At 44.4% G+C, this 27,083-nt stretch overlaps 1 protein-coding gene across 1 annotated transcript; it reads right to left on the bottom strand.

Annotated features, from left to right (window-relative positions):
- Nucleotides 1–269: 269 nt before the first annotated feature.
- LOC130211551 (solute carrier family 12 member 6-like) lies at nucleotides 270–27,083 on the bottom strand. Its single transcript, XM_056442358.1, is given in 28 exon segments — nucleotides 270–2,043; nucleotides 3,908–4,041; nucleotides 4,131–4,399; nucleotides 5,489–5,542; nucleotides 5,614–5,721; nucleotides 6,271–6,402; nucleotides 6,513–6,682; nucleotides 6,788–6,983; nucleotides 7,081–7,249; nucleotides 7,880–7,984; nucleotides 8,124–8,243; nucleotides 8,543–8,641; nucleotides 8,745–8,863; nucleotides 9,247–9,421; nucleotides 9,513–9,570; nucleotides 10,124–10,222; nucleotides 11,429–11,593; nucleotides 12,698–12,883; nucleotides 12,958–13,082; nucleotides 13,170–13,358; nucleotides 13,360–13,409; nucleotides 13,991–14,121; nucleotides 15,196–15,250; nucleotides 15,362–15,508; nucleotides 16,181–16,309; nucleotides 16,635–16,729; nucleotides 24,006–24,563; nucleotides 26,960–27,083. Coding segments are annotated over 27 exon segments (3,552 nt in total). The 5' UTR covers nucleotides 24,187–24,563; nucleotides 26,960–27,083; the 3' UTR covers nucleotides 270–1,951.

Below are 27,083 nucleotides of genomic sequence, written 5' to 3'. Positions count from 1 at the left end.
AAGTGGAAGTGACGTCATCACGCAACCACCTACAACAACAAAAAGAGGATGTCGGCTTTTCAGAGTAAAAGGTAGTTGAGAATCTTGCGTATTAACTTGCGATGACCTCTAATATTAATATGTATGAAGTGAAATTATAAAAGATCATCATGCAAGATTAGAAGCATCGGATAGAAAAATAAGATTTATTTTAAAAATGAGGATTTGGTGATTTTCTGATAAATTAATTAAATTAATTCCTCCAAATCAACAGGCAAATTAATCATGAATAAATCAATTCTGATTTATTATAGTAACAATATTAGCAAACAATACATACTTTGTCACTGCAGAGACACAACTTCATGTAAAACACATTTAATATGACCAAAACATACTTTACGTATAAATATAATAATAAAACAAAAGATCACAGATGGTCACTTTTCTTTCAAAATTGTTTTATTTCTTCCCGTATATTTTTTCAAGCAAAGTTTTTCCATGATTCCTTGTTTTTATATTAATGTAATAAAATAAAAAAAAGATAAAACTTGGGATCTTGTTTTGTTTTTATGTACAAGAAAAAAGAAAAGAAAAGTAGTTCAGGAAAAAACAAAAACTATCAGCATAAAATAATCCCTGCACGATAACACTGTATAAAAAAGCAAAAAAAGCAAAAGCAACACCTCTAGTTTACCGCTCCTCACTTTAGTAACACGCTCACATTCTCTCTCTCTCTCTCTCACACACACACACACACACCTCCACGTGACATTTGGACAGCGTCTGATCTCTTTTGAGGATTTCACGACCACAAAGTCCAACCCTCAACGTCGCCGTCGGCTCACGTGACTCGTCACACGCGGTCAAACAGTTTATGGCATGACACAAAGACCCCCCCCCCCCCAGGACAGTTTCCTCATCATTGGTCTATTTTGAGTGTCCCGGGGGCCTCCTGGTTGACATCATGAATCCATAACGGCAGCAGCCCCCTAACAGAAGGAACAGATTCCTGCTCTTCATCCCGAGGACCCTGCTGGTGACTGGACGACATTTCATTTGTTTGTATGAGATTTGACGGAGTCGTCGGCGTACAGAGGCCCGTTTTTATCAATCGTTTTATACGAATTAAAACGCCATTTTTATCTCGTCTATCGGTGTTTCTAAGTTAGAATTTTTATCGTGAATTGTTCTAAAATTGGATTGACATTATATTCACATAGTAGGTTAAAAAATAGATTTAATAATTTGACACACAACCTCATAATTTAGCTTTTGTCAGTTTTCTTTTAGACGTTCTTTGATTATTTTAAATTTAGATTAAATAAAGTAAAAAAATTTGAATGATTATTTTTTTAAATTTTGAAAGTCAAAATTAAGATAGCATACCATTTTTATTTCTACCGTGACCCACATTTAATTAATCATTTTTACGTTTCGTCGTGGAAATGGGCCTCTGTACCGGAGAGCAGATTCTAATTAAAATAAATTTAAAAAGCAGCAAGTTTTGACGAGATGTTACAGAATGACCAGGAACCAAAAGAAACTAAAACTAGAGGCTCCTCCCCCTTTGATCCAGTTGTTATGTAATATTGTAATAAAACTTCTTTAGAGGAGAACACTCGCTCCAGACATTCAGCCGACTCTCTTCCAAAATACATTCTGTACAAAAAGCGATCCCGACTCTCCACGTTTTAGACCTCGTCACATTCTCACACACACACACACGCACACACACACACGCACAGGCACACGCACAGCTGATCGCTCTGATTTTAAATTACTTTTATTTTATCGTAGATTTCTGTTGTCGTTTCTGTCGCTCGTGGAAAGGAAACCTTCGCCGTGACGTGTAAAGATGAAAAAAAGAAAAAGGAAAAGGGGAGGTGCTGACGCCGCAGCCAATGACAGCCTCTCCTTTTGGCCCGGGAGCTCACTTCTGCACGATCGGCGTTCCTCTGCTGTTGTCCAATCAGGAGTAGATGGTGATGACCTCGCTTCCTCCCCCCCGCACCAGCAGGACGCGCTCCAATCCCTCTGTGAGGACCTCGAGGAACTCCATGTCTGGGCGGGGGGTTAAGGAGCGTCGCTGCTGCACGGGAACGTCGCAACAGAGAACGTGTTGCTATGCAACGAGATGAAGATCTGGGAATGAACCGTTTGTTCTTCTTTCGCGGTAATAAGAAATAAAAAGCCGTCACTAAAACTTTTTAAAAAACATCTTCGGATAGAACGCACACCGGCTCTTTGAACCAGAGTTCCTGAACAACTCATTATGTCATCAGGAAAACGACAACCTGGAGTATATAATCAGCTCTGAAACATTAAGGATTATGATGATCACAATTAAAGAAGAAAAAAAGGAAAAACTACAGATGTAGCTTTGAAAACTAATTTAGTCTACGAGTTGATTTAGAAGTAAAATAATTAGATTTAGAAGAAAAATAATTAGATTTAGAAGTAAAATAATTAGATTTAGATGTAAAGTAATCGGATTTAAAAGTTAAATAATCTTAAAATAATTAGATTTAGAGGTAAAATAATCTGATTTAAAAGTAAAATCATCCGAAAATAATTAGATTTAGAATTAAAATAATTAGATTTAGAAGTACAATAATTAGATTTAGAAGTAAAATAATTAGATTTAGAATTAAAATAATTAGATTTAGAATTAAAATAATTAGATTTAGAAGTAAAATAATTAGATTTAGAATTAAAATAATTAGATTTAGAAGTACAATAATTAGATTTAGAATTAAAATAATTAGATTTAGAATTGAAATAATTAGATTTAGAAGTACAATAATTAGATTTAGAAGTACAATAATTAGATTTAGAATTGAAATAATTAGATTTAGACGTACAATAATTAGATTTAGAAGTAAATTAATTAGATTTAGAATTAAAATAATTAGATTTAGAATTAAAATAATTAGATTTAGAAGTAAAATAATTAGATTTAGAATTAAAATAATTAGATTTAGAAGTACAATAATTAGATTTAGAATTAAAATAATTAGATTTAGAATTGAAATAATTAGATTTAGAAGTACAATAATTAGATTTAGAATTGAAATAGGTCAATGTAGATGTAAAGTAATCGGATTTGTAATGCCCTCGATGGACTGGCGGCCTGTCCAGGGTGTCCCCTGCCTTCGCCCTATGTCAGCTGGGATCGGCTCCAGCGCCCCCGCGACCCTAATGAGGATAAGCGGAATTGATAATGGATGGATAGATTTAGAAGTACAATAATTAGATTTAGAAGTAAAATAATTAGATTTAGAATTAAAATAATTAGATTTAGAATTGAAATAATTAGATTTAGAATTGAAATAATTAGATTTAGAATTAAAATAATTAGATTTATAATTAAAATAATTAGATTTAGAAGTAAAATAATTAGATTTAGAATTAAAATAATTAGATTTAGAAGTACAATAATTAGATTTAGAAGTACAATAATTAGATTTAGAATTAAAATAATTAGATTTAGAATTGAAATAATTAGATTTAGAAGTAAAATAATTAGATTTAGAATTAAAATAATTAGATTTAGAAGTACAATAATTAGATTTAGAAGTACAATAATTAGATTTAGAATTAAAATAATTAGATTTAGAATTGAAATAATTAGATTTAGAAGTAAAATAATTAGATTTAGAATTAAAATAATTAGATTTAGAAGTACAATAATTAGATTTAGAATTAAAATAATTAGATTCAGAAGTAAAATAATCAGTTATTTGTATTTTAACAATTTGCCCCAATGATGATGTTCATGCTTGAAAAGAAGCATTTTGTACGTCGGAAAAAATGAAAAGCGGTGACAGTTGATCAGAAAAATACGACGTAACCCCACTCACAAAAACAAGGGACAGGAATATCGGTGCCAACAATGAAAAAGAGCGCGAGAGAGAGAGAAGGATACAGTTCTCGTCTCCGTCCGTGTTGCGGGGCGGTCCCGGCATGTTGAGCAGCACCAGCCGGGCGTCGTGGGATTTATTGACGATGACCTCGTTGAGCTTGACGGCGGTGTGCATGCGCCGGACGTTGGAGTGGTCCCTGAAGGGGAACAAGAGAGACGCGTTCAATGACCTCTGTCCACGACGCCCCGACAGAGAGAGAGCAGTGTGAGGGCGCGGCGAGCTCACGGCCGGATGCTCAGCATGTCCCTGAAGCCCTCTGGGGTGGAGCAGCCGGAGTGCATGGCTCGGTACTGAGAGGACTTCTCCTTGGTCCAGGTCATCTGGACTCGCCGATGGTGCTCGGCGCTGCCTCCTCCTCCTCCTCCTCCTCCTCCGCCCGTGGTGGCGGCCGTGTTGGTCGGCCGGTCTCGCTCCCCGCCGTCTGTGTCGTCTTCGTCGTCCGACCCGATGCTCGTCAGCCGCAGCATGGAGTTACGGTCCTTCACCAGCTGGGCCTGCACACACACACACACACACACGCACACGCACACGCACACGCACACGCACACACACACACACAGCTTCCTGTCATCTCATCTCAACCGTCGCATCGAGGCTCCGTGGGTAATCTCGTAATTTGGCCACGGATACACGCAACTGGAATTTTGGGCGCCGAGTTCTGGCGCCGTGCGCGGCCGGACGCTCGGGGAGTTGAGCTGTGAGCCAATCGGCTGTGAGCTGTGACTCGGTGCTGCGAGGGGAGGACACACGGGAGGAGGTGTGGACACTTCTACCTCTTCCTGCTACGCCTCTGCTCTCCCTGACCTAACTCTCTACTCCTGCCTGTCTCTCTCTCTACCTGTCTCTCTCTCTCTCTACCTGTCTCTGTCTCTCTCTCCCTCTCTCTGTACCTTTCTCCCTCTCTCTCTCCCTCTGTACCTGTCTCTCTCTCCCCCTCTCTCTGTACCTTTCTCCCTCTCTCTCTCCCTCTGTACCTCTCTCTGTCTCTCTCTCCCTCTCTCTGTACCTCTCTCTCCCTCTGTACCTCTCTCTGTACCTGTCTCTCTCTCCCCCTCTCTCTGTACCTCTCTCCCTCTCTCTCTCCCTCTGTACCTCTCTCTGTCTCTCTCTCTCTCTCTCTCTCCATTGGATGTGTCTGAGACATGGAGTCCAGTTTTCATCTCTAAGGCTTTTGCCATTATTTTTCATTTAGATTTTTTTCCCCCAACACTCTTGGATTGACCCGATACACCTGGGGGTCAGAGCCCCCTACAGACGACACCGGGTCACCTACGTGAAGCACGGGGAGAACATCTACACCACCACAGCCACCGCGTCTAAAGCGGACTCACGAGGAAGGACGGCGGCGGCGAAGCCATTCATGAAACGGCGAAACGAATAAATCAAACTCCTTCCTCCTCTCGTCTCTCGGAGCGCCTCGTTCCTCGTCTCTTTCATTTTAAATGACGTGCATCGTAAAAAGTTGAGAGATCTGCGATGTTTTACATCCCCGGAGCTTCTTGGGCTAACGGAGGAAGGTCTCAGAACTTACGGGTGTCATATAAAAAAAAAAGCGAGAGCTGGCCAATGAGCACCGATCTCACCTGAGACCTCGTAGCTCCACCTGCCTCTGGCCGGCCGCTACCGGGGGGGGGGCCCTGACGGAACGATGCACGACAGTTACAAGGAGGTCGGGCGGGCGGACGCCGCGGGGCGGAGCCGGGCTCACCTCTTTCTCCCGGTCCGACTTCGACAGACGCATCTGCCGCAGCATCTGAGACCGCTGCTCCATCATGAGCGTCCGCTCGTAGGTGTAGGCGCTGATGTCGCTGTCGTGCTGAGAGAGAACAAGAGAGGAGAGGGGCATCGTCACGCTGTGGGATCTTCTGTTGCAGGGGTCTCACACGTTTTGACCGATGGATTTCCAGGACTTTAAACCAAATTTCCATGACCAAACTGAAATCTCAGTATAAACATGAACAATTTAGAACATTTGGCGTCTTGAGAGCGGACGGCGACTTATATTTTGAGCGTCTTTCTTTAAAAAAGACATTAATTATTTCAAACTCTGCGCAAATGAACTGGTGATTATAACAAATTTCCATGATTTTTCCACAACTTTTATGATTGAAGTTTTTTCCGTGACTTTTCCAGGCCTGGAAATGACCATTTTAAAATTCCATGACTTGAATGTCCCAGAATTAGTTTTTAAAATAGCGACAAACAGGATTTGTTACTTTGGTTTTGCTCAATGTGTAAAACGTGTAATTATTCCAACGTGCACAAAACGTATATTTGAGACGATATCTTCCACGCGAGGGGTGTGTTATTTATCCTCCTCTTCATCGGCAGGGCTAAAAATACGAACATTTCCCGAGAAACCCACCATCTCGACCACCTCCACCTCGGCCTCGATGCGTAGGTGGTAGAGGAAGGTTGCCAGGTCCTTCTTCATCTGGATGGAGTTATCCTCCATCTGGGCCACCGTGAAGATTCGCATGTCGCACTTGCGCCACACCTGCGCAAAAAAAAAGGAGAGCGCGCTCAGACTCCAGGTGTGCGTCCTCGACGAAGGCGAGACGTTTGAGATACAGAAACACACACGCCCCCCCCCCCCCCCCCACCCACCTTGTGCTGCCGCAGCAGGAAGGGCAGCAGCATCAGCATCCCCCCGTCGTGGACGATCCACCAGACGTCGATGGAGCCCTCTGCGCAGGGCTCGCTGTTGCTGGGGAACAGGGAGATGTTTTTGGGCACCAGCAGGGCCAAGTGGGCCGCCGTCGTCACCCGCACCGTGTCTGGAAGAGAGGGGGGGAGGGGGAGGGAGAAGGGGAGGAGTTATCCTGCTAGCTCTGAGGAAAAAAAAGCCCTAACATAAGTATCCCCCGTCCTCCCGGGCTCACTGATGAAGGTCTTCCAGGCCTGCGGGTCCTCGCTCTGCCTCCAGGCGTGAGGCCAGCCCATCACCACGGTGTTGGGCTTCATGCCCCCCAGACCGCTGGACTGGATCATGTGACTGATGCCCTCGCGCGGCTTCTGGGCCACGATGCACTGGCAGAAGCCCTTCACGCGCTCCTTATCCATCAGGTGCTTCAGCGTCTGAAACCGAGGAGGAGGAGGAGGAGGTTAAGACATCTACGGACATCGCGGAGGAACGCGTGCGCGCCGCGGCGCTCGAGGAGGAGCCCCCGCCCACCTGCTCGGCGGCGAGCGCCTCTCCGTAGCTCTGCAGGAAGTTGCCGGAGACGACCGTGCCGACGATGGTCAGGCCCTTCCCCGCCTTCAGCTGGCTGGCGAAGGTCAGCAGGCGAGGAGACTTGACGTGGGCGTCCTCGTCCAGTTTGAGCAGCACCAACACCTGAGGCCTGGAGAAGACGCGTTCAAGGGATGTGGGAAGAATCAATAAAGGTTTCATTGTGTGTTTTTTTCAGTTTCTGGGATCGGACTCAATATCTGGGTCCGGTTTGCCCTGGGTTTTGTCTTCCAGGCTGTCGCTCACCTGAGCCTGGAGGCTGCTGTAAGGAGGCAACACCTGAAGACACGAGGTCACTCCCCTGACTGGCTGCTCTCCTGTGGTGGACTCTACGGCCTATTTGTCTTGTTTGTTTAAGCTCGTGTTATTCTTTGAATAAATGTCTATGTATCGTTTTTTTAACTCATCCATGTTGCCGTCTCTGAGGTTGTCACATATGGATGGGAGACCAGACGAGTGAAAAAAACGATACATAGACATTTATTCAAAGAAAAGACAAACAGGACCCAGACCCCTAGTGGAGGGGAGGGGTCATCACACCCTCCTCCATAAAAACAGCGTTCCCACCAGGAATACAGGAAGGCGGCCCAGTAGCTCAGAGGGACGAGAGCCTTTGGCTATATGGCCTTTTGTTGCATCATCACAGTCGTGGCTGGGGGGGGGCTCGTACTGCAGGATGTGAAAGGGGGTCCTGAAGGATGTGATGACCGGGTCGGAAGAAAAGAAAGCGCCGGCGCCGTACCTCCAGTTCTTGGTGTGCGGCGGCCCCTCCTCCAGCCTCAGGAGGGCGTAGCGGGCGGCGCTGAGCGAGAGGCCGCGGATCCCATCCCCCCACTCTTTCTCCGCTCTGATTCACACACACACACACACACACAGGAATCCATGGATGTACTGCATGATATGCAGGGTGTATATTGTGGCTGTACGTGTGTGTGTGTGTGTGTGTGTGTGTGTGTCGGGGGTTGGGGATTTCCATGACAACATACCCGTGGTACTCGATGTACTTGTAGATCATGCCGGCGATCACCATGGCAACGATTGCGTAGTACCAGGAGGATATGAACATCAACGCCAGGCAGATAGTCATCCCCAAAAATGATAAAGTCCTGGACACACCAGAGGAACAGATCAGTGTGTGTGTTTAAAGCGCTGTGTGTGTGTGAGAGAGAGAGAGAGAGAGAAAGTGTGTGAGTGTGTGTGAGTGAGTGAGTTTGAGAGAGAGAGTAAGAGAGGAAAAGATCAGTGTGTGTGTGTGTGTGTGTGAGAGAGAGAGAGAGAGAGAGTGCGTAAGTGTGTGAGAGAGAGAGAGAGAAAGTGTGTGAGTGTGTGTGAGTGAGTGAGTTTGAGAGAGAGAGAGAGTAAGAGAGGAAAAGATCAGTGTGTGTGTGTGTGTGTGTGTCCATACCAGTGGTAATAGGAAAAGCGCGGCCTCCAGTTGGGCGACCTCAGGAGCGTCTGGAGGCCACAGGCCAGGTTCACGAACAGGTAGCACATCAGGAAGAACCTGAGGAGAAGAGCACGGCGTGAACCGAAGCCCCCGAGAGACGCCACTCCCGACAAGCCCCGCCCCCGAGAGACGCCACTCCCGACAAGCCCCGCCCCCTCACATCGTCAGGATGGGAGCCACCAGGTCCAGGGAGGCGATGAGGATCCCCAGCTCGGCTATCAGGGCCGTCAGCAACAGGGCCCAGGTGGGCTCGCCGTTCGCCTTCCCGTGGCCAAACACCTGGAACACACACACACACACACACACACACACACACAAAGCAGAAAGAGTGAAAATCTGTTTTTTAGGAGAAAAATAAGAAATTGGAGCAACGATTCGCTCAGTGGTTCTAATCTAAGTTTAAATTACACTGAAACTGAAATGTAGTGTGAAATCTACCTTTAGATTTCCTCCTGTTATCCTTTATGTTTGTTATTGTTTTATGATTATTATGGTCTGTCAGGGGTCTGCTACAGAGCATCACATGGTGGCATTTATGTTTTAACTGGACACGGTCCCTTTTAAATAAAGATTATAAAAAAATGAAATTAAAAAAAGCACAGTTGTGTCTCGTTGTCTGCGCCACTAATTGTGTACATGTTGGGGTGTTGTGCGTCTCTAACCCGGAGGAAGGGCACGATGTTGTCCTTGGCGATGGCCTGCAGGAGGCGGGGAGCGCCGGTCAGCGACTGGAGGCCGGCGCCGCACGTCGAGAAGAAAGAGCCGATCACGATGACCCAGGGCGTCGGCCAGGCCAGGGTCCCCACCACCAGGTTCCCTTTGACGGAGTCTCCAAACCTACACACACACACACACACACACGTTTAAATCTGCTTCAACGCTCTCTCACACGTGACGGGGGGGTGACGATGACGGAGGAGGGGCTGACTTGTCTCGGAGGACCACGCCGTCGATGCAGGCGCCGAACAGGAGCACGCTGGTCAGGTCTGGGTGGACGGCGCTCAGGAAAGAGTAACTCGGCCGGCCAATCAAATGCTTTCTCACGATAAAGTGGAAACATACTCAAACTAGAACTGTCACTCGGTAGAGCGCATACATCCGCATATCACAAGATTGGGCATTGAATTATGAACATTGTGGCATTAGTTGCATGCCAATTGGATAGAAATTGACCGTGCTATGGTAAAAAGATGTTGACCTTTTCATGACCTTGACCTTTGACCCGATCGATCCCAAAATCTAATCAAATAGTCCCCGGATAATAACCAATCACCCCACCAAATTTCATGCGATTCGGTTTAATAGTTTCTGAGTTATGCGAGTAACACACACACAAATAAATAAATAAATACACGGCGATCAAAACATTACCTTCAGCATTTTCAATGCGAAGGTAATGAGGGATTCATTTAGCTAACGAGGCAAAAAGAAGGAGAGATGAAGCGACATGAAAAGATAAAGTGAGTTCTCGCTAAAGAGTCGTAATAATCTTTTAAAAACACACTTTCTCTGGAAAACTGTTGAGCCGTGAAAGGATACAGACGACGGAGGTGGTGAGGATGGCGAGGATGGTGCCGATGGGGATGGAGCGCTGGGCGTCTTTCAGATCCCCCGACCGGTTGGAACCGGCCATGATTCCTGAGGGAAAGGAGGAACGGGTTTAATAACGCTGGCGTCACATGTTGTACTCAAGGCAGGGTGGTTGTTGTTGTTGTTGTTGTTTTGAACATTTTCAAAGAAACCCCCATAATCGTAAAACAAAAATTACAAATTCAGACGATAGTGGAACAAAGAAAGACTTTTCAAAGTCTTTTGTAGTCCACGCGCTGTGAGAACTACACTTCCTGGTTTCATTCCATGCGATTGTGACTCGTGAAACAAGAGTTTCTATTGGCCCAAAGCTAAACGAGGGCGGGACTAATTGATCCCCATCTGCAGATAGAACACTTTTTAATGATGCGGCACAATTTGTAAATGTATCGCTAATTATGTCAGGGTTCTTACACGTGTTGACCGATGGATTTCCATGACTTTAAACCAAATTTCCATGACCAAACGGAAATCTCGGGATAAACATGAAAAATGTAGAACATCTTGCGTATTGATTGCGTACGCCGGCTTATATTTTGAGCGTCTTTCTTTAAAAAAACATATTAATTATTTAAAACTTGGTGTAAATGATGTGATTATAACACATTTCCAGGACTTTTCCAAAACTTTTATGATTTAAGTTTTTTCCATGACTTTTCCAGGCCTGGAAATGAGCATTTAAAAATAAATTCCATGACTTTTCCAGGTTTTCCATGACCGTACGAACCCTGCGTGTCAAAGACCCCTGAGGGCCCCCCCCCTTTGAGAATCTGACTTATTGGTGTTATCTATTATCGACACACAGAGCATTTGGGTTCAGATGAGGAAGCCCTCAATGCTGACTTGATAATATGCTCATTTAAAATGGATCTAATGAGCAAATGAAGTGTTTCAGATCATCTTTATGAAGCGGTTTATCATCCCACCAAATTGCATGCGATTCAAGAAGATTTTGACCTTTTCATGACCTTGACCTTGACCTTTGACCCGATCGATCGCAAAATCTAATCAAATGGTCCCCGGATAATAACCAATCATCCCACCAAATTTCATGCGATCCGGTTTAATACTTTTTGAGTTATGAGAGTAACACGCATACAAATAAATAAATAAATACACGGCGATCAAAACATAACCTTCCGCATTTTCAATGCGAAGGTAAAAATACATGACAAGGAGTAATATCACACCTCCACGGCAACAGTGTGTTTACCCCCTCCATCTGTTTACACGAAGGAGCGAGAGGACTCGTACCTGTGACGGAGGGGAAGAAGATGCCCACCAGCAGCGTGAAGGAGGTGGCGATGTCAGCGAACACGTAGGGCTGCTGGGTGGAGGCCGGGTGGGCGTCGGGGGAGGAGCTCAGAGAGCCTTTCTCCACCACGTCCCCTCTGCGGAGGTAGGAGCTCCACAGGTTCTCTGTGGGGTCCAGAGGATTATCCTCAGAGCTCAATAAATCGCATTGGGAACAGACTCCATTAAAAGAAATAGCCTTTTAAACACTTCGTATATCGTGAGGGCTCAGATTGATTTTGAACACACGACTCGTCTCCAGGCTTCTGCTCCGGGTCTCCTTCGCCATTGTTTGTGTAAATAACAGGAGGAAAAGGAACACAATGTGAATTGAAGGGTTCTTTCTGGCTCTGTGGGGGATCTGATCTGTGTCGATGTGAAGAGGGGTTCATGTGGATTTAGTAACTTTATTTTTATTTTTATGGAATTTGGTGTGGAGGGTGGCCTCAGACACATGAGATCATAAGAATTTGGGCGAGACGCAAGTGTAAGAAAAGGTAATAAATAAAAGCAACATCTGTAGCTTAATTAGCACAGACATTCATTTGATTTTCAGGAAGTCTGACAGAGCACTTTGTGATATCTGTTTTTAAAAGGTCCTAAATAATAAAGTTGTTCACATAACTGCCTATATATATATACAGGACTGTCTCAGAAAATTAGAATATTGTGATAAAGTTCTTTATTTTCTGTAATGCAATTAAAAAAACAAAAATGTCATGCATTCTGGATTCATTACAAATCAACTGAAATATTGCAAGCCTTTTATTCTTTTAATATTGCTGATTATGGCTTACAGCTTAAGAAAACTCTAAAATCCTATCTCATAAAATTTTAATATTTCCTCAGACCAAGTAAAAAAAAAGATTTATAACAGCTGAGTGTTTGTCAAGGCTCAGGAAACCCTTGCAGGTGTTTCGAGTTAATTAGACAATTCAAGTGATTTGTTTAATACCCTACTAGTATACTTTTTCATGATATTCTAATATTTAGAGATAGGATATTTGAGTTTTCTTAAGCTGTAAGCCATAATCAGCAATAAATCAGAATAAAAGGCTTGCAATATTTCAGTTGATTTGTAATGAATCCAGAATGCATGACATTTTTGTTTTTTTAATTGCATTACAGAAAATAAAGAACTTCATCACAATATTCTAATTTTCTGAGACAGTCCTGTATATATATATATATATATATATATATATAAACACAAGTGTTGTCACGCAGTACCTGACATGATCCCGCTGGCCAGACCGGGGATGCCTTCGATCTGGGAGAAGTTGTTGGCGAGGAAGTACTCGTCACAGGAGGCGTTGACCTCCGGGCCCTGGCAGAACTGCTTCCAGAGATACGTGGTCTTCTCCAGCAGAGGGAATTCCAGGCTGGGGTCAAAGGTCGCGACCATGGTGCTGTTTTCTAAAAGGAAGGAATACAGAGTGGATCAAAAAAACCTGAATGTGTGTGTGTGTGACTAGATTACTGGTACCCACCATCAATTGAAGTGAAGTTGTCGGCGTCCTCCATCGCCTCCTTCGCGGGCAGCAGCACGGTCTTCGTACACTGGTGGTCCTCGATCTCGTGCCCGCTGATGGTTCTGTTTCCCAGCATGCACACGCTGCGGACGGGGGAAGCCCAGCGGTCAGACGCACGGCCGCCCAGAGGGCCCAGAGGCCCCCGCGGACCTCCGGCGTTCAGCACTTACGGGAAATGTGGCGGTTTGAAGGCGGAGACCAGCGCGCCCACGTAGATGGAGACGATGGAGACGATGACGCAGGCCAAGAAGACGGTGGCCAGCTTGTTGACGTACTTCACGCCCACGAAGACCAGCAGCGACATCAGGAGGAGGAAGATGGAGCCGTAGACGCGCATGTTGTTCAACATGGCCGCCTTCGCCCTCGGGGTGCTTGGACTCAAAGATGGCCGCCTTGGGTGCGATGTACATCTGAGGGAGGGAGGGAGGGAGGGAGGGAAGGAGGGGAACAAGTATCTTGATCTGCAGAGTATTGAACACGCCTGATTGGTCGAACCAGTGATTCTCATCAGATTATGATAAACAATTTCTTCGCTAGTTTTATTGTGAAAACGATATTTAGATAAAACACGAGGAAATACAATGTAGCCGTTATTATGTTCCGCCTTTTATCTATTAACGCTAACTTAAAGTGATCGGCTCTTTTCAATCGTTCTAAACATGCTAGAAAACTTGAAAAAAATGAAACAGAAATGGAGATTTAATTTAATCAGCTTTTCGCTCGTTGTGCTTTTTTTGTGTATTTGATGTTAATTTGTTTGCAGAATCCATAAAAAAACTGCAATATACACTTTATATCACAAGATAGTAGAATGAGATTTAAAACAATTAAATTACATCCACCATGAAAAAAATTCCATGTAAGCAATAAAAAAATGAATATTTTCTTAATTATCTCTGCTGCGAAAGAAAAAAATCCTGATTACAGACAAATCTTTGAGAAAAAGAGGAAGATGAGGAGGAGGAGGAGGAGGAGGAGGAGGAGAACCCACCAGAAGGATCTCGATGGCTCCCAGGATGTACATGGCTCCCGCGAAGGTGGTGCCCAAGTAGAAGCACAGGCCCACCGCCCCCCCGAACTCCGGACCCAGAGAGCGGCTGATCATGAAGTAGGCGCCTCCCGCTGGAGGAGGAAGAGTGAGAGAGAGAGAGAGAGAGAGAGAGAGAGAGAGAGAGAGAGAGAGAGAGTGAGAGCGGGGCAGGTTGTACATCAGGGTTGAAAGAAGTGAAATGTGAAGAGAGAAAAGGCAGGAACGAGATGAGGAGGTGGGACGTAAAGAGAGAGAGAGAGATGGATGTTAGTACGATTATGATGTTAGGAGGTAGAGAGAGAGAGACAAGAGGACAGCTGATGAGAGGAAGTCGTCCTCTGCTTGGAGGAAGAAGCATGAAGTCCAACATGACACATCAGAGTACGACGACGGAGCTCATTGGTCAGATTGTATCTGCAAATTACTTTTTGATTTTGGCTCACTTGAACTACTCACATCAGAACTCACGTGTAACCGGAGTCTGATGACACGCATGTGCTCACGGATGTGTTCAAGGACAATAAAGCAGATTCCTGGGACTTCTATTTTAGTTTTATTTTAAATGAATAAATTAAGTTTATTGAAAGAAAAATCTGACAGGATTTAACAGGATGTGGTGCAAACAGCTTCTTTTATTTGGAGTACAATTTTAATTGAGACATAATTAAATGAATAAATTAAGTTTATTTAAAGAAAAATCAGAATTTTAAGCTTCGATTTGGTCGTTTTTTTCCTGACAGAAGCCTTCGTCACACGTGATGTGTTCAAGGACCACAGGTCGGAAAATTAAAGATCTGTTAATAATATTTATGTCACGTGAACTTCTCATATTTTTAACAGGATGTGGTACAAACAGCTTTTTATTTTTTTGGAGTACAATTTTAAATGAGACATAAATTAAATAAATAAATTAAGTTTATTTAAAGAAACATCTGAATTTTAAGCTTCGATTTGGTCGTGTTTTCCCTGACTGGAAGCCTTCGTCACACGTGATGTGTTCAAGGACCACGGGTCGGAAAATTAAAAATCTGATAATAATATTTTTTTCGGTGTCTTTTTGCATTCTTATTTTTCAGGGGGTTCAAAATGATTGCTATAAAAAAAAAAGGAAAAAAAAGACGTTCCCTCCACCAGAAGAGAGAGAGGACGGAAACATGGAGGAATACCTGGAACGACTCCGTTGGTGGCGATGGCGCTCATCGAGATGGCCGTCAGCAGCGTCTGCAGAGAGACGGCAGGAGCGTCAGCACACGGAAGAGCGTTGTCAAGTTTCCTTTGTCTCACACATATACACCAACACACACACACACACACACACACACACACACTCACGCAGCAGCAGCAGATGAAGACGATGCAGAGGCTCTGCAGCACGCCGGCGCTGCCCACCACCCAGGTGAGCCGCAGGAACAGGATGACGCCGAAGATGTTCTGGAGGCACGGCAGGTACACGCCCATGAACGTCCCCATCTGGGGCGACTGGCGGAGAGAGAGAGAGGTGGAGAGAGAGGTGGAGAGAGAGAGAGGGGCAAGAATGAGGTTCAATTGGTTATTGAGCATCAGCTAAACATGACCCATCATATTCATTTAGACGCTCTCCGTATCTTTCTTCTTCTTCTACTTCTTCTTCTTGCAGGTAAACGGAGAGAAACAAATGAAAAAAGTTGTTTTTATTCAACAGAATATGAACTGAAGTTTGCGTTCATGCTCCTTCCACTTGATCTTCTTCAGTCTCCCGCTGCATTTCAACTTGAAGTCACATCCTCTCCTCCTCCTCTGAGTTCCTCTTCTTAAACATCTTCGTCTCGATGCTTTGATGATTCCCGTGAAGCTCTTTGAACCTCGCTGGGGGAAACTTTCCACATCAATAAAATACATTTTTTTCATTCTATTTGAACTGTGAGGGAAGTTACTTCAAACTATTCAAATCATTAATCCACGAGTTTCCGCTGAGTTAGTCGACCGCGACCATCGGTACTGCATCTTAAAATATTATCGGTCTCCTTTTTTTCTCTCCAAATGTGTCGTGAACTACTTCTGAGAATGCAGAATCAGGGTCACGTGGATGATGTCACGCGTCAAGGAGAGCGGACCCCCCCCCCCCCCCCTCCACCGACGATGAGGAGGAGGTGACCGCTCCTTTAGTTCTACCTTGCTGGCTTTCTTCTTCTCCCCGATGCCCTCGGCCTCCTCGTGCTCTCTGGCGCCCTGCGTCAGGTTGGTGTAGTTGGCCAGCCGGTTGAGCAGCGACGACACCTTCGGCCGCGTGTCCATCTCCTCCTGGGGGGGGAGGATAACGAGATGAAGAAAAGACGGCGATTGGGTTGAAAGAGAGCGGCGGGAGGGAAAGAGGCACGTCGAAGGGAGTGGGAGAGAGAAGAAAGGAACTTCGAAAATCTATAAAAGATTGAAATTATCTGCAGCCGGCAGCCAAACGGCGGTTTCTTTTGGGCTCGAGCGGAGGAGAGCCGCCGCCATTCGGAGGCTCTGTTCCCGAGCCGCGCGATGACCGTTCTCAGGGAAGTCTTTTTCCCCGTCTTTCATGACAGCGTCATGACGATGCGCTTCATTCAACAGATCTGCGTGTCGTCGTGTTTTCCCGAACCTCAAATAAGGCCAAGTTCCTGTCGTAGAAGTCATCGTCGTCCAGCCCGTGAGAGTTGTTGATGTACACGCTGGAGATCTTTGAGTTTCCATCACCTAGACGTCGAGAGAGGAGAGAGAGAGAGGATGATGAAAGGATAATTCACAACCTAAAACACAGAGAGAGATCCCTCCTGTTCTCACGCGGGGATCTTTGACGAGAAGCGTGTGTAACTTCGGGAGGTAATCATTTCATTCGTGTTACTCAATTACTTCCAACTTGTCGTCAGATTATTTTTCTTCGTACGTTTTCCCACAGAACGAGGGCCGTGAACTTCATCCCCTTTTCATCTTTCAAAGAGCATTTCCGTGTGGATAGAAGGGGATTATTTAACATCTCGTTTTAAACTAGCGGAACAATTATAGCTGGAGTAACTAGCGGGGGGTTTATACATTTATTTGTCATTCTGCTGTGACTCGTGTTCACGTGACTTACGTGTTGGAATGAGAGCGCTCGATGGAGTGGAAACTAACGACTGACGGATGCGGCTGAGGCCCGTGAAGTAAAAGCTCGTCTCCGGCCGGTTAGTGATTAACTGATCCGATTAGTCAATAAATAAAATAAACGTCTGCCGTGTCAAAGTTCATCTGGTCACCTGACGTTTGTCTTTTTTTATCTCTTTCTCACACACACACGTCTCGATACAATGGCCGCCGCTTCAGTACCGCCTCAGTCAGCACAGGCGGCCTGAGTCAGCAGCATCACTTCCCTCGGCGGCTTCGCCCGTCACGCCGACGGCGGCGAGCGGCCGAATGCGGAGCGTCACGCCGGACAGAGAGACGCCGAGACGAGAGACCCACAACAACAACAACAACAACAACGGGGTGTATGTGAAGAAGGAAATAGAATTACAATAAAAAAATGAAAACATATATATGTAAATACAAATATCTAAATAATATATAAATAAATATGTATAAATATAAATAAAAATATATAAATGAATATATATTTTAATAAATTATATGTATGTATGAATTATATTACCAAATATAAATATATGTAAATAAATATAAATAAAAATATATAAATGAATATATATTTTTATAAATTATATATATATATGAATTATATTACTAAATATAAATATATATAAATAAATATATATAAATAAGAATAAATATATAAAGGAATATATATATTTTTATAAATTATATATATATATATAAATTATATTACTAAATATAAATATATATATATGATATTTAAATATTGAAACAGGCGACCCTGGTGCCTTTAGTTACACGCAGACGGGCCTTTGATTGAGGGACGACGGGCGAAGCGAACTCGGTTTTGGGGTGAACCGATCGATGAACCCGTCAATATCACAGAGGAATGTCCAAATTGATTGGACTGACAAAGAACAGGTGAAGCTGAAAGAACACAAGTCCAGAAAGAACACTGCCCGCTGGACCCTGAATGCATCTCGGGGAACACACGGAGGAAACGTTAATATGTAAAGACGTTTTTTTCATTTTTTAAACAGCATTTGGCCGGTGGGTGGTAACTTCCCATCCTGTTCACCAGAGACAGCGAGTGTGAAACTCCCTCCACACACCAGTGAAACCAACGGGCCTGTTAATATTCATGCTGGGATGGCGGAAGATTAACCAACGAGCTATTTGGGCTCTTTTGCTCATTTGTCCTTCAAAGATTTTAGAGCGGCTGACCATTCACCACAGATTCAACCCTCGTTTTATAAACTCTGAAGCAAATACATAAAGGCATTGTGGGTAAACACAGATCCACATCAGAGCATGCTCACACACTCCTGGGATCTGGTCATGTGACGTTCAACACACAACCTGTTGATCCGGACAGACCGCATGTCATGGCCGAGATTACCTTGTGACTGCTGCCTGCTGACAGACTTCTTCACAACACTTAAATATATATATATATATATATATATATATAATAATTAGTATAAACACGTTTATACAGCCTGGGATCATTCTGATTTTATATAGGTATGATAAAAAAGGCTAAATTAGGATTTACCCGTTTTTTCTGGCATTTTATAACCAAAACTCTCAAAATAAAAATGTTGTATTAATTACTAATAAAAAATGTGAAAATGTTCTGTTATTCTTGTTTTTGTCTTTTATGATTGATAATAATAACAATACATTTATTTTATAAGGCGCCTTTCAAGGTGTCAACAATGTCTTCCCATCAAGCCGTTATCAGATAATGAACAGATTTGATTGATAAAGAAAATATTGATTGGTTGCAGTCCGAGTTTGATAAAAGAAAAAAAAAAGAAACATAAATAATGAATAAAAACTAAATTAACACAAAAATGTATTCAGTCACCTTTAAGTCACTAGAGCGGAACAACATACAGGCTGCTGTTGAACTGTGTGTGTGTGTGTGTGTGTGTGTGTGCGTCCCAAGAAAAATCCTCCACCTGGGCTCAAAACACATTGTGTGTGTGTGGAGGTATGTGCGTGTGACGTGTTTGTGTGTGGAGGTGTGTGTGTGAGATGTGTATGTGATGTGTGTGTGTGAAAGTGTGTGTGATGTGTATGATGTATGTATGTGTGTGTGATGTATGTGTGTGTGTGATGTTTTTGTTTGTTTGTGTGATCATGTGTGTGTGTGTGTGATGTGATCATGTGTGTGTGATGTGTGTGTGTGATCGTGTGTGTGTGTGTGATCATGTGTGTGTGATGTGTGTGTGTGATCGTGTGTGTGTGTGTGATCATGTGTGTGTGATGTGTGTGTGTGTGATGTGTGTATGTGTGATCATGTGTGTGTGTGTGATGTGTGTATGTGTGATCATGTGTGTGTGTGTATGTGTGATCATGTGTGTGTGTGATGTGTGTATGTGTGATCATGTGTGTGTGTGATGTGTGATCATGTGTGTGTGTGATGTGTGTATGTGTGATCATGTGTGTGTGTGTGATGTGTGTATGTGTGATCATGTGTGTGTGCGATGTGTGAATCATGTGTGTGATGTGTGTATGTGTGATCATGTGTGTGTGCGATGTGTGTACGTGTGATCATGTGTGTGTATGTGTGATCATGTGTGTGTGTGTATGTGTGATCATGTGTGTGTGTGTGTGATCATGTGTGTGTGTATGTGATCATGTGTGTGTGTGATGTGTATGTGTGATCATGTGTGTGTGATGTATGTGATCATGTGTGTGTGTATGTGTGATCATGTGTGTGTGTGTGTGTGATCATGTGTGTGATGTGTGTATGTGTGATCATGTGTGTGTGCGATGTGTGTACGTGTGATCATGTGTGTGTATGTGTGATCATGTGTGTGTGTGTGTGTATGTGTGTATGTGTGTGTACGTGTGATCATGTGTGTGTATGTGTGATCATGTGTGTGTGATGTGTGTATGTGTGATCATGTGTGTGTGTGTGATGTGTGTATGTGTGATCATGTGTGTGTGATGTGTGTATGTGTGATCATGTGTGTGTGTGATGTGTGTATGTGTGATCATGTGTGTGTGTGATGTGTGTATGTGTGATCATGTGTGTGTGTGTGATGTGTGATCATGTGTGTATGTGTGATCATGTGTGTGTGATGTGTGTATGTGTGATCATGTGTGTGTATGTGTGATCATGTGTGTATGTGTGATCATGTGTGTGTGTATGTGTGATCATGTGTGTGTGTGATGTGTGTATGTGTGATCATGTGTGTGTGTGTGTGATCATGTGTGTGTGATCATGTGTATGTGTATGTGATCATGTGTGTATGTGTATGTGTGTGTGTGATCATGTGTGTGTATGTGTGATCATGTGTGTGTGTGTGTATGTGTGATCATGTGTGTGTGTGTGTATGTGTGATCATGTGTGTGTGTGTGTGTATGTGTGATCATGTGTGTGTGATGTGTGATCATGTGTGTGTGTGTATGTGTGATCATGTGTGTGTGTGTATGTGTGTGATCATGTGTGTGTGTATATGTGATCATGTGTGTGTGTATGTGATCATGTGTGTATGTGTGTATGTGTGATCATGTGATGTGTGTGTGTATGTGTAATCATGTGTGTGTGTGATCATGTGTGTGTATGTGTGATCATGTGTGTGTATGTGTGATCATGTGTGTGTGTGTATGTGTGATCATGTGTGTGTGTGTATGTGTGATCATGTGTGTGTGTATGTGTGATCATGTGTGTATGTGTGATCATGTGTGTGTATGTGTGATCATGTGTGTGTGTATGTGTGATCATGTGTGTATGTGTGATCATGTGTGTGTATGTGTGATCATGTGTGTGTGTGTGTGATCATGTGTGTGTGTGTGTATGTGTGATCATGTGTGTGTGTGTATGTGTGATCATGTGTGTGTGTATGTGTGATCATGTGTGTGTGTGTATGTAATCATGTGTGTGTGTACGTGTGATCATGTGTGTGTATGTGTGATCATGTGTGTGTGTGTATGTATGTGATCATGTGTGTGTATGTAATCATGTGTGTGTGTATATGTGATCATGTATATATATGTATAATCATGTGTGTGTGATCATGTGTGTGTGTATGTAATCATATATGTGTGTATGTATGTAATCATATGTGTATATATATATGTAATCATAATATATATATATATATGTAATCATATATATATATATATATATCATATGTGTGTGTGTGTGATCATGTGTGTGTGTGATCATGTGTGTGTGTGTGTGATCATGTGTGTGTATGTGTGTGATCATGTGTGTGTATGTGTGTGTGTGTGTGATCATGTGTGTGTGATCATGTGTGTGTGTGTATGTGTGATCATGTGTGTGTGTGTGATCATGTGTGTGTGATCATGTGTGTGTGTGTGATCATGTGTGTGTGTGTGTGATCATGTGTGTGTGTGTGTGTATGTGTGATCATGTGTGTGTGTGTATGTGTGATCATGTGTGTGTGTGTGATGTGTGTATGTGTGATCATGTGTGTGTGTGTGTGTGTGATCATGTGTGTGTGTATCATGTGTGTGTGTGTGTATGTGTGATCATGTGTGTGTGTGTGTGTATGTGTGATCATGTGTGTATGTGATCATGTGTGTGTGTGTGTGTGTGTATGTGTGATCATGTGTGTGTGTGTATGTGTGATCATGTGTGTGTGTGTGTATGTGTGATCATGTGTGTGTGTGTGTATGTGTGATCATGTGTGTGTGTGTGTGTGATCATGTGTGTGTGTGATCATGTGTCCCGCCTGCTGTAGCCTCATCAAATTCAAGAGCCAACTTTATTTGTGTAAAAAAACCCGAACAAAAACAAACAAGGATCATGGAGCTTTTCACATGGAGCCTTCCCCCCCTCCTCCTCTCCTCATCTCCTCTCCCCCCCTCCTCCTCTCCTCTCCTCCTCTCCTCCTCTCCTCCGCTCAGGAGTCATTCACGTCAACCCGACAGGATTTCTGCTCGTGTTTTCTCTTCTCGGCAGCACGCTGGTGTTCTACGTTTACTTAGGCCGAGTCCACCGCTGTGCAGTTGCGTCTCCACCCCCCCCCCCCCCCCTCCCTGTTTCTCTGTACAGCATCCCGGTGACGTCTCCGTCCTCTCAGCGTCTGCCGAGTTGCGTTCAAAGCCGAACCCCGAAGCCGAGCTCAGAGAGCAGATAAAGAGCGTCGCGACCCGGAGAGACAGGAAACACGAGGAGGCGCACCTCTGTTTACTCTCCAGACGCGGGCGGCTGCGGACCCTTTGGGATACGCGGAGCGTCCACAAATCTCTCAAGAGCTTTTTTTCAACCGGAGAAGAATTCAGAAGGAGAAGGAGACGGTCCCGGTCCACGTCCAACATGTCATCGCCTCATCGTGTTTTCTCCTATTATTAGACGTCCGCGTGAACGCGTCATAACAAGCGTATTAACTCTTGAGTTACGGTGAGGTCGGAGCGTGACCTTTGACCGCCAATTTCTTATTGGGTCAACCGTCCGGTGCTGAAGTGTTCCTGAGAGTGACGATCACCGTCTTTCTCTGGGATCTCTACGTGGATTCATGGATATTTATTTGTCTTCTGTAAAATGCAAGTCACAGTGAACCGACTGTATCTCAGCATCTACGTTATCTGCGTGTTCAAATATCTCTCCGTCGCATTATGATTACCGCAGAGACATTAAGACGTACGATGCTCGGATCTATAATCATCTTCACACTGACGGATATAACGGACTGAATCGTGCCAATCTTGAATTTCCCATAATTACGGCTCCTTTTCGCTCTCTTCCGGTCTTCTGGGCCGAAATCCAGAAAGAACTCAAACATTATGATTCATTTTCTTTCTAAAGACAAATCAAACGGTATCGTCTTGTTGCCGTTTCTTGGGGAAATTTTTTTTACAACTGCCATTTGGAATTCTGTTGTAGGAATCCAAGTATGGAATAATGTTGAAATGGATGTAAGAATGGTTTAACTCCTTTTTGGTTTTCAAGGGAATTATTTATAAAACAATTCTTGAGAGTTATAAATGTGATTACAAACGTATTTATATGGAAGATGTATGTGGTAGTATATATAAATCTATATTTAAAAAAAAAAGTTTTTTCTTTATTTTATATTAATTTTCTGATTTATTTTGATTTCAATTTAGGATAGGAATTTATAAGCATTGTTTGCTTCTACCTATACCTTTTCAATCTTTCTCTTTTGTATATTATATAGAACTAGAACGGGCACTCGGTAGAGCGCATACCTTCGCATATCACAAGATTGGGCATTGAATTATGAACATTTTGGCATTAGTTGCATGCCAATTGGATAGAAATTGACCATGCTATGGTAAAAAGAAGATGTTGCCCTTTTCATGACCATGACCTTGACCTTTGACCCGATCGATCCCAAAATCTAATCAAATGGTCCCCGGATAATAACCAATCATCCCACCAAATTTCATGCGATTCGGTTTAATACTTTTTGACTTATGCGAGTAACACGCATACAAATAAATAAATAAATAAATACACGGCGATCAAAACACAACCTTCCGCATTTTCAATGCGAAGGTAATAATATTGTATTGTATTTGATTTGATCGACTGAATAAAATACACAAACAAACAAACAAACAAATTAAAACGTCTCTTCAAAATGCAGCCCGAAGGTAAAAAATAAATAAAATAATTAAAAGACGGGTTCAACTGTCGAGGAAGGTGCGACACTAAAAACATGTCAGTATGGAGGAGTGGCCGTCTGACACATGGACCAAAGAGTATAATCGCTGTCTGGAGCAACGGGTCGTGGGAGTCACGGGTCGGTATGCGGACGAGGCGTGAGAACACGCCTTAAGAGGCGAATGTAATACGAAAAAACATGTAAAATATTGTCCCTTGAAACTAGAGCATGTGAGCATGTGTGTGTGTGTGTGTGTGTGTGCGTGCGCTCTTCACCTTGCTCTGCGTTGCTGTGGTCCGGCGTCTCGGCCCCTCCCCCCTCGCTCTGGTTGACGCTCTCCCGCGAGCCGAAGCGCACGCGAGCGCCGGAGCGCGAGCTGATGTCGGGCGACGTGTCGGACAGCCCCGGGAGGTCCTCCGCCTTGGTGGGCGTCACCGTGAAGCGCACCGACGCCATGGCGACACTCCCTTGTGCGGAAGAGGGGAGAAACGGGATGGGGGTGTCGTGTGTGTGTGTGTGAGGGGGGGGGGTCAAGGAATAGCGAGTGGGGCGGGGGGGCGGAGCTAGGCTATCTCCCAGGTGGGACTGAGGTGCCCGCGGCCGCTACGATCCGTCCCGCTGCCGCTGCGGTTCTCCATGGAGGCGAAGCGATCGGCTGCCGGCGTGTGACGGGAGGAGAAGGAGGGCGCCGGGCCTCCTCTCTGCGCCCTCTGACCCCGTCGGGAAGATGGAGGACTGAGGAGAGACACGGGAGGACAGATTCCAGGTCCTACGAAGGCGTGAACGCGCGGGGCGCCGGCATCACGGAGAGGGGAGGACGCCTCCGTCCGTCTCTGATGGCGGTCACAACCAGGGTGGGGGGGGGGTCATCGTAGGGAGAGAAGAAGAGATGAGAGGAAAACAATGAACAGAAATTAGTTTACACAGCGAAAGAAAAACACAAATGAGGGAAAGCGTCACACGTCTTAAAACACACGTCTCGCACAGATTTTCACCAAATTGTAGGAGATCTTGAGTCGGCGGGGCGAGAGCGTTTACGAGTGAACAAATAAATAATGAGTACTAAAGAGATTCCTCCGAAGCAACAGATGCAGACTTTCACACATCCTCCGACAGAGAGGTGATTCCTTGTTTCCTTGTTTCCTTGGCGTACGCAAAGGGACGACATTCCTATCTTTTAGGTTAACAGAGCTCAACTAACTCCAAGAAATATTTGACTGTGGGGGGGGAGGGGGGGGATTACTTTTCCAAATGAAAGAACTTGTTAAACAATAACTAGCACAGAACCTTTGCAGGTGCAGAGTCATCCATGCAATGTCCCCGCCCCCCCTCCCCCTCGTCTTGGGGAAGAAGACAAAAAAAGGGACAAGACTTAATGGCTACAGCTGAATTGTTGTTTTTAGCTCGGGTTCATAATTTAATTATTAAAAGGAGAGCGGTTCCAGCCGGTCGTGGCAGCAGCTGTGTGGCTGTTTTCTCCTCCTCTGCAACCTTTCCTGTGTTCTGCTGCTGCCTCACACCCTCTGTCCACACTTAAGGGATGGACAGGAAGGAGGAGGAGGAGGAGGAGGAGGAGGGGGGGGGGGGTAAAGAGAGACACTAGACTGGTTTTGCTGGTTCAACTAAAACACGAGTCTCCCTCAAAAGAGGGGGGGGGGGGTTGAGTTTAATGTGCACAAACTTCCAGCTCCCAGCTGTTTGTCCCGATACTGCAGGGGGGGGGGGGCTATCCCAGCATGCATTGGTGTAAAAAGATGAGAAACACCCTGGAGAGGTTACTGGTCTAGACTCTAGACAAACACGTTCTCACCATATGGGCAATCACATGTCTCCAGTTCAACTCAACTTGGAGGAGGCGACAGGAGACCGGTTGGAAACGGGAGGAGAAAACGCCGACGTCGGCGTTCTCGTGATCTTTTCCCACGCTGCGTCGCTGATGCATTAAAACATCTTGGGAACGGGTGTTCTCCTTTTTTTCGTTGAGTGCGACAGGTTTGTTCCTCTTATCGGTCTGACCTAGAACGACATATGTCGTCACTATAATATGTTAGGTTTCCCCTTTCTGTCTGTCGGCGTCAGCGGGAATATAAAAAGCTCTCACAAGGTTCAGAACATGTTGTTCTGCCTGCTGGAATTTGTTTTTTGGCGTATATATATATAGTCAGCATTACACGACCCTAAATGCTTAAATACACAGTTATGCACGTGTCATAAACAAATACGTCCCCAAGCTGATGTTAAATCAACATGACATTAAACCACCACCTGGGACTTTGTGTTATGTTATTCAAATAGCATATAACTCAAAATGCTTGAAGGCTTTTCTGGGATGTTATGCATTATTATTAATGATCGGTGAACGGCTGTGACGTCACAGGTCAGGTAACATTAAGTTAACCGATCTTCAGCATAGTTTACAAGACGGGAATCAAGACAGCAGTCATTCTAAGTACCGCATAATAATGACCAATAACAAAGTATGAAGGGGGGGGGGGCACGAGGAGACGACGGGATCCTGCTCCCTTACTCGGCACTTGAGTTAATATGATCAATGGGGGACAAACACGCCTCCATTCATGAGGATAAGCATCCTCTAACTTAAAGAACGCGATCCGCGCGTGCCAATACCTTCACACAGCTGCCGCCGTAAGCCAATTAAACTCGCCATAATAATTCTGGTTTGAACCAGTCCGTGAACTCCTCCCCGATATTAATACGGCGTTATAAGTCTTTCACAATAAAATTAAAATATATATATTTTTAAAAACAGGTGAGCAGATGTTTCTTTCTTTTTTTTTTCTCCCCGAGAGAGAGAGGGGGGTGAATGCGGCAACCGACCGAAGCTGCGGGTTCAGGGTTTCCAGGCAACAACACGCATTCGAAACCGGCTCGAGAGAAAGGCGCGCGCAGGAGAAATTAAACGAACAGCCGTTGGAATTAGCTTCGGGGCCGACGAACGTTGACAGAACCGTTCAATGGAGAACGGCGCGTCGGGTCGGCTGAGGCAACCCCCGGGCGGCTGCGGGTACCCTCCCCCCGGGTGGCTGTCCGTACTGGAGGCTTGTATCGATCAGAGCCCCGGCCGCTTCGCTTCAGTCGGTCCAGCTAACCGACGTTAGCTAGCAATGCCGCTGATAAACTCCGCGGACCTCCGGTTTATTTTACTGACAGCGACAAACGCTCCCTGGGAAATATCGAAGCGTATAAGTTAATCACATAAAGCGCATACCTGGCTCAAATTGCCCGTGAAGAACGCATCCTCTTCAGATACATCTGGGGAGATTTGCCTCCTCTCCCAGGTTTTATCGGCACTTTTTTTTGTGTCCAACAGACCCAGTAGAAGAAATAAAACA

This window comes from Pseudoliparis swirei, chromosome 21 (assembly GCF_029220125.1).
Source record: "Pseudoliparis swirei isolate HS2019 ecotype Mariana Trench chromosome 21, NWPU_hadal_v1, whole genome shotgun sequence".
NCBI classification, from domain to species: Eukaryota; Metazoa; Chordata; class Actinopteri; order Perciformes; family Liparidae; genus Pseudoliparis; species Pseudoliparis swirei.
This window is presented reverse-complemented; position numbering and strand designations above follow the sequence as displayed.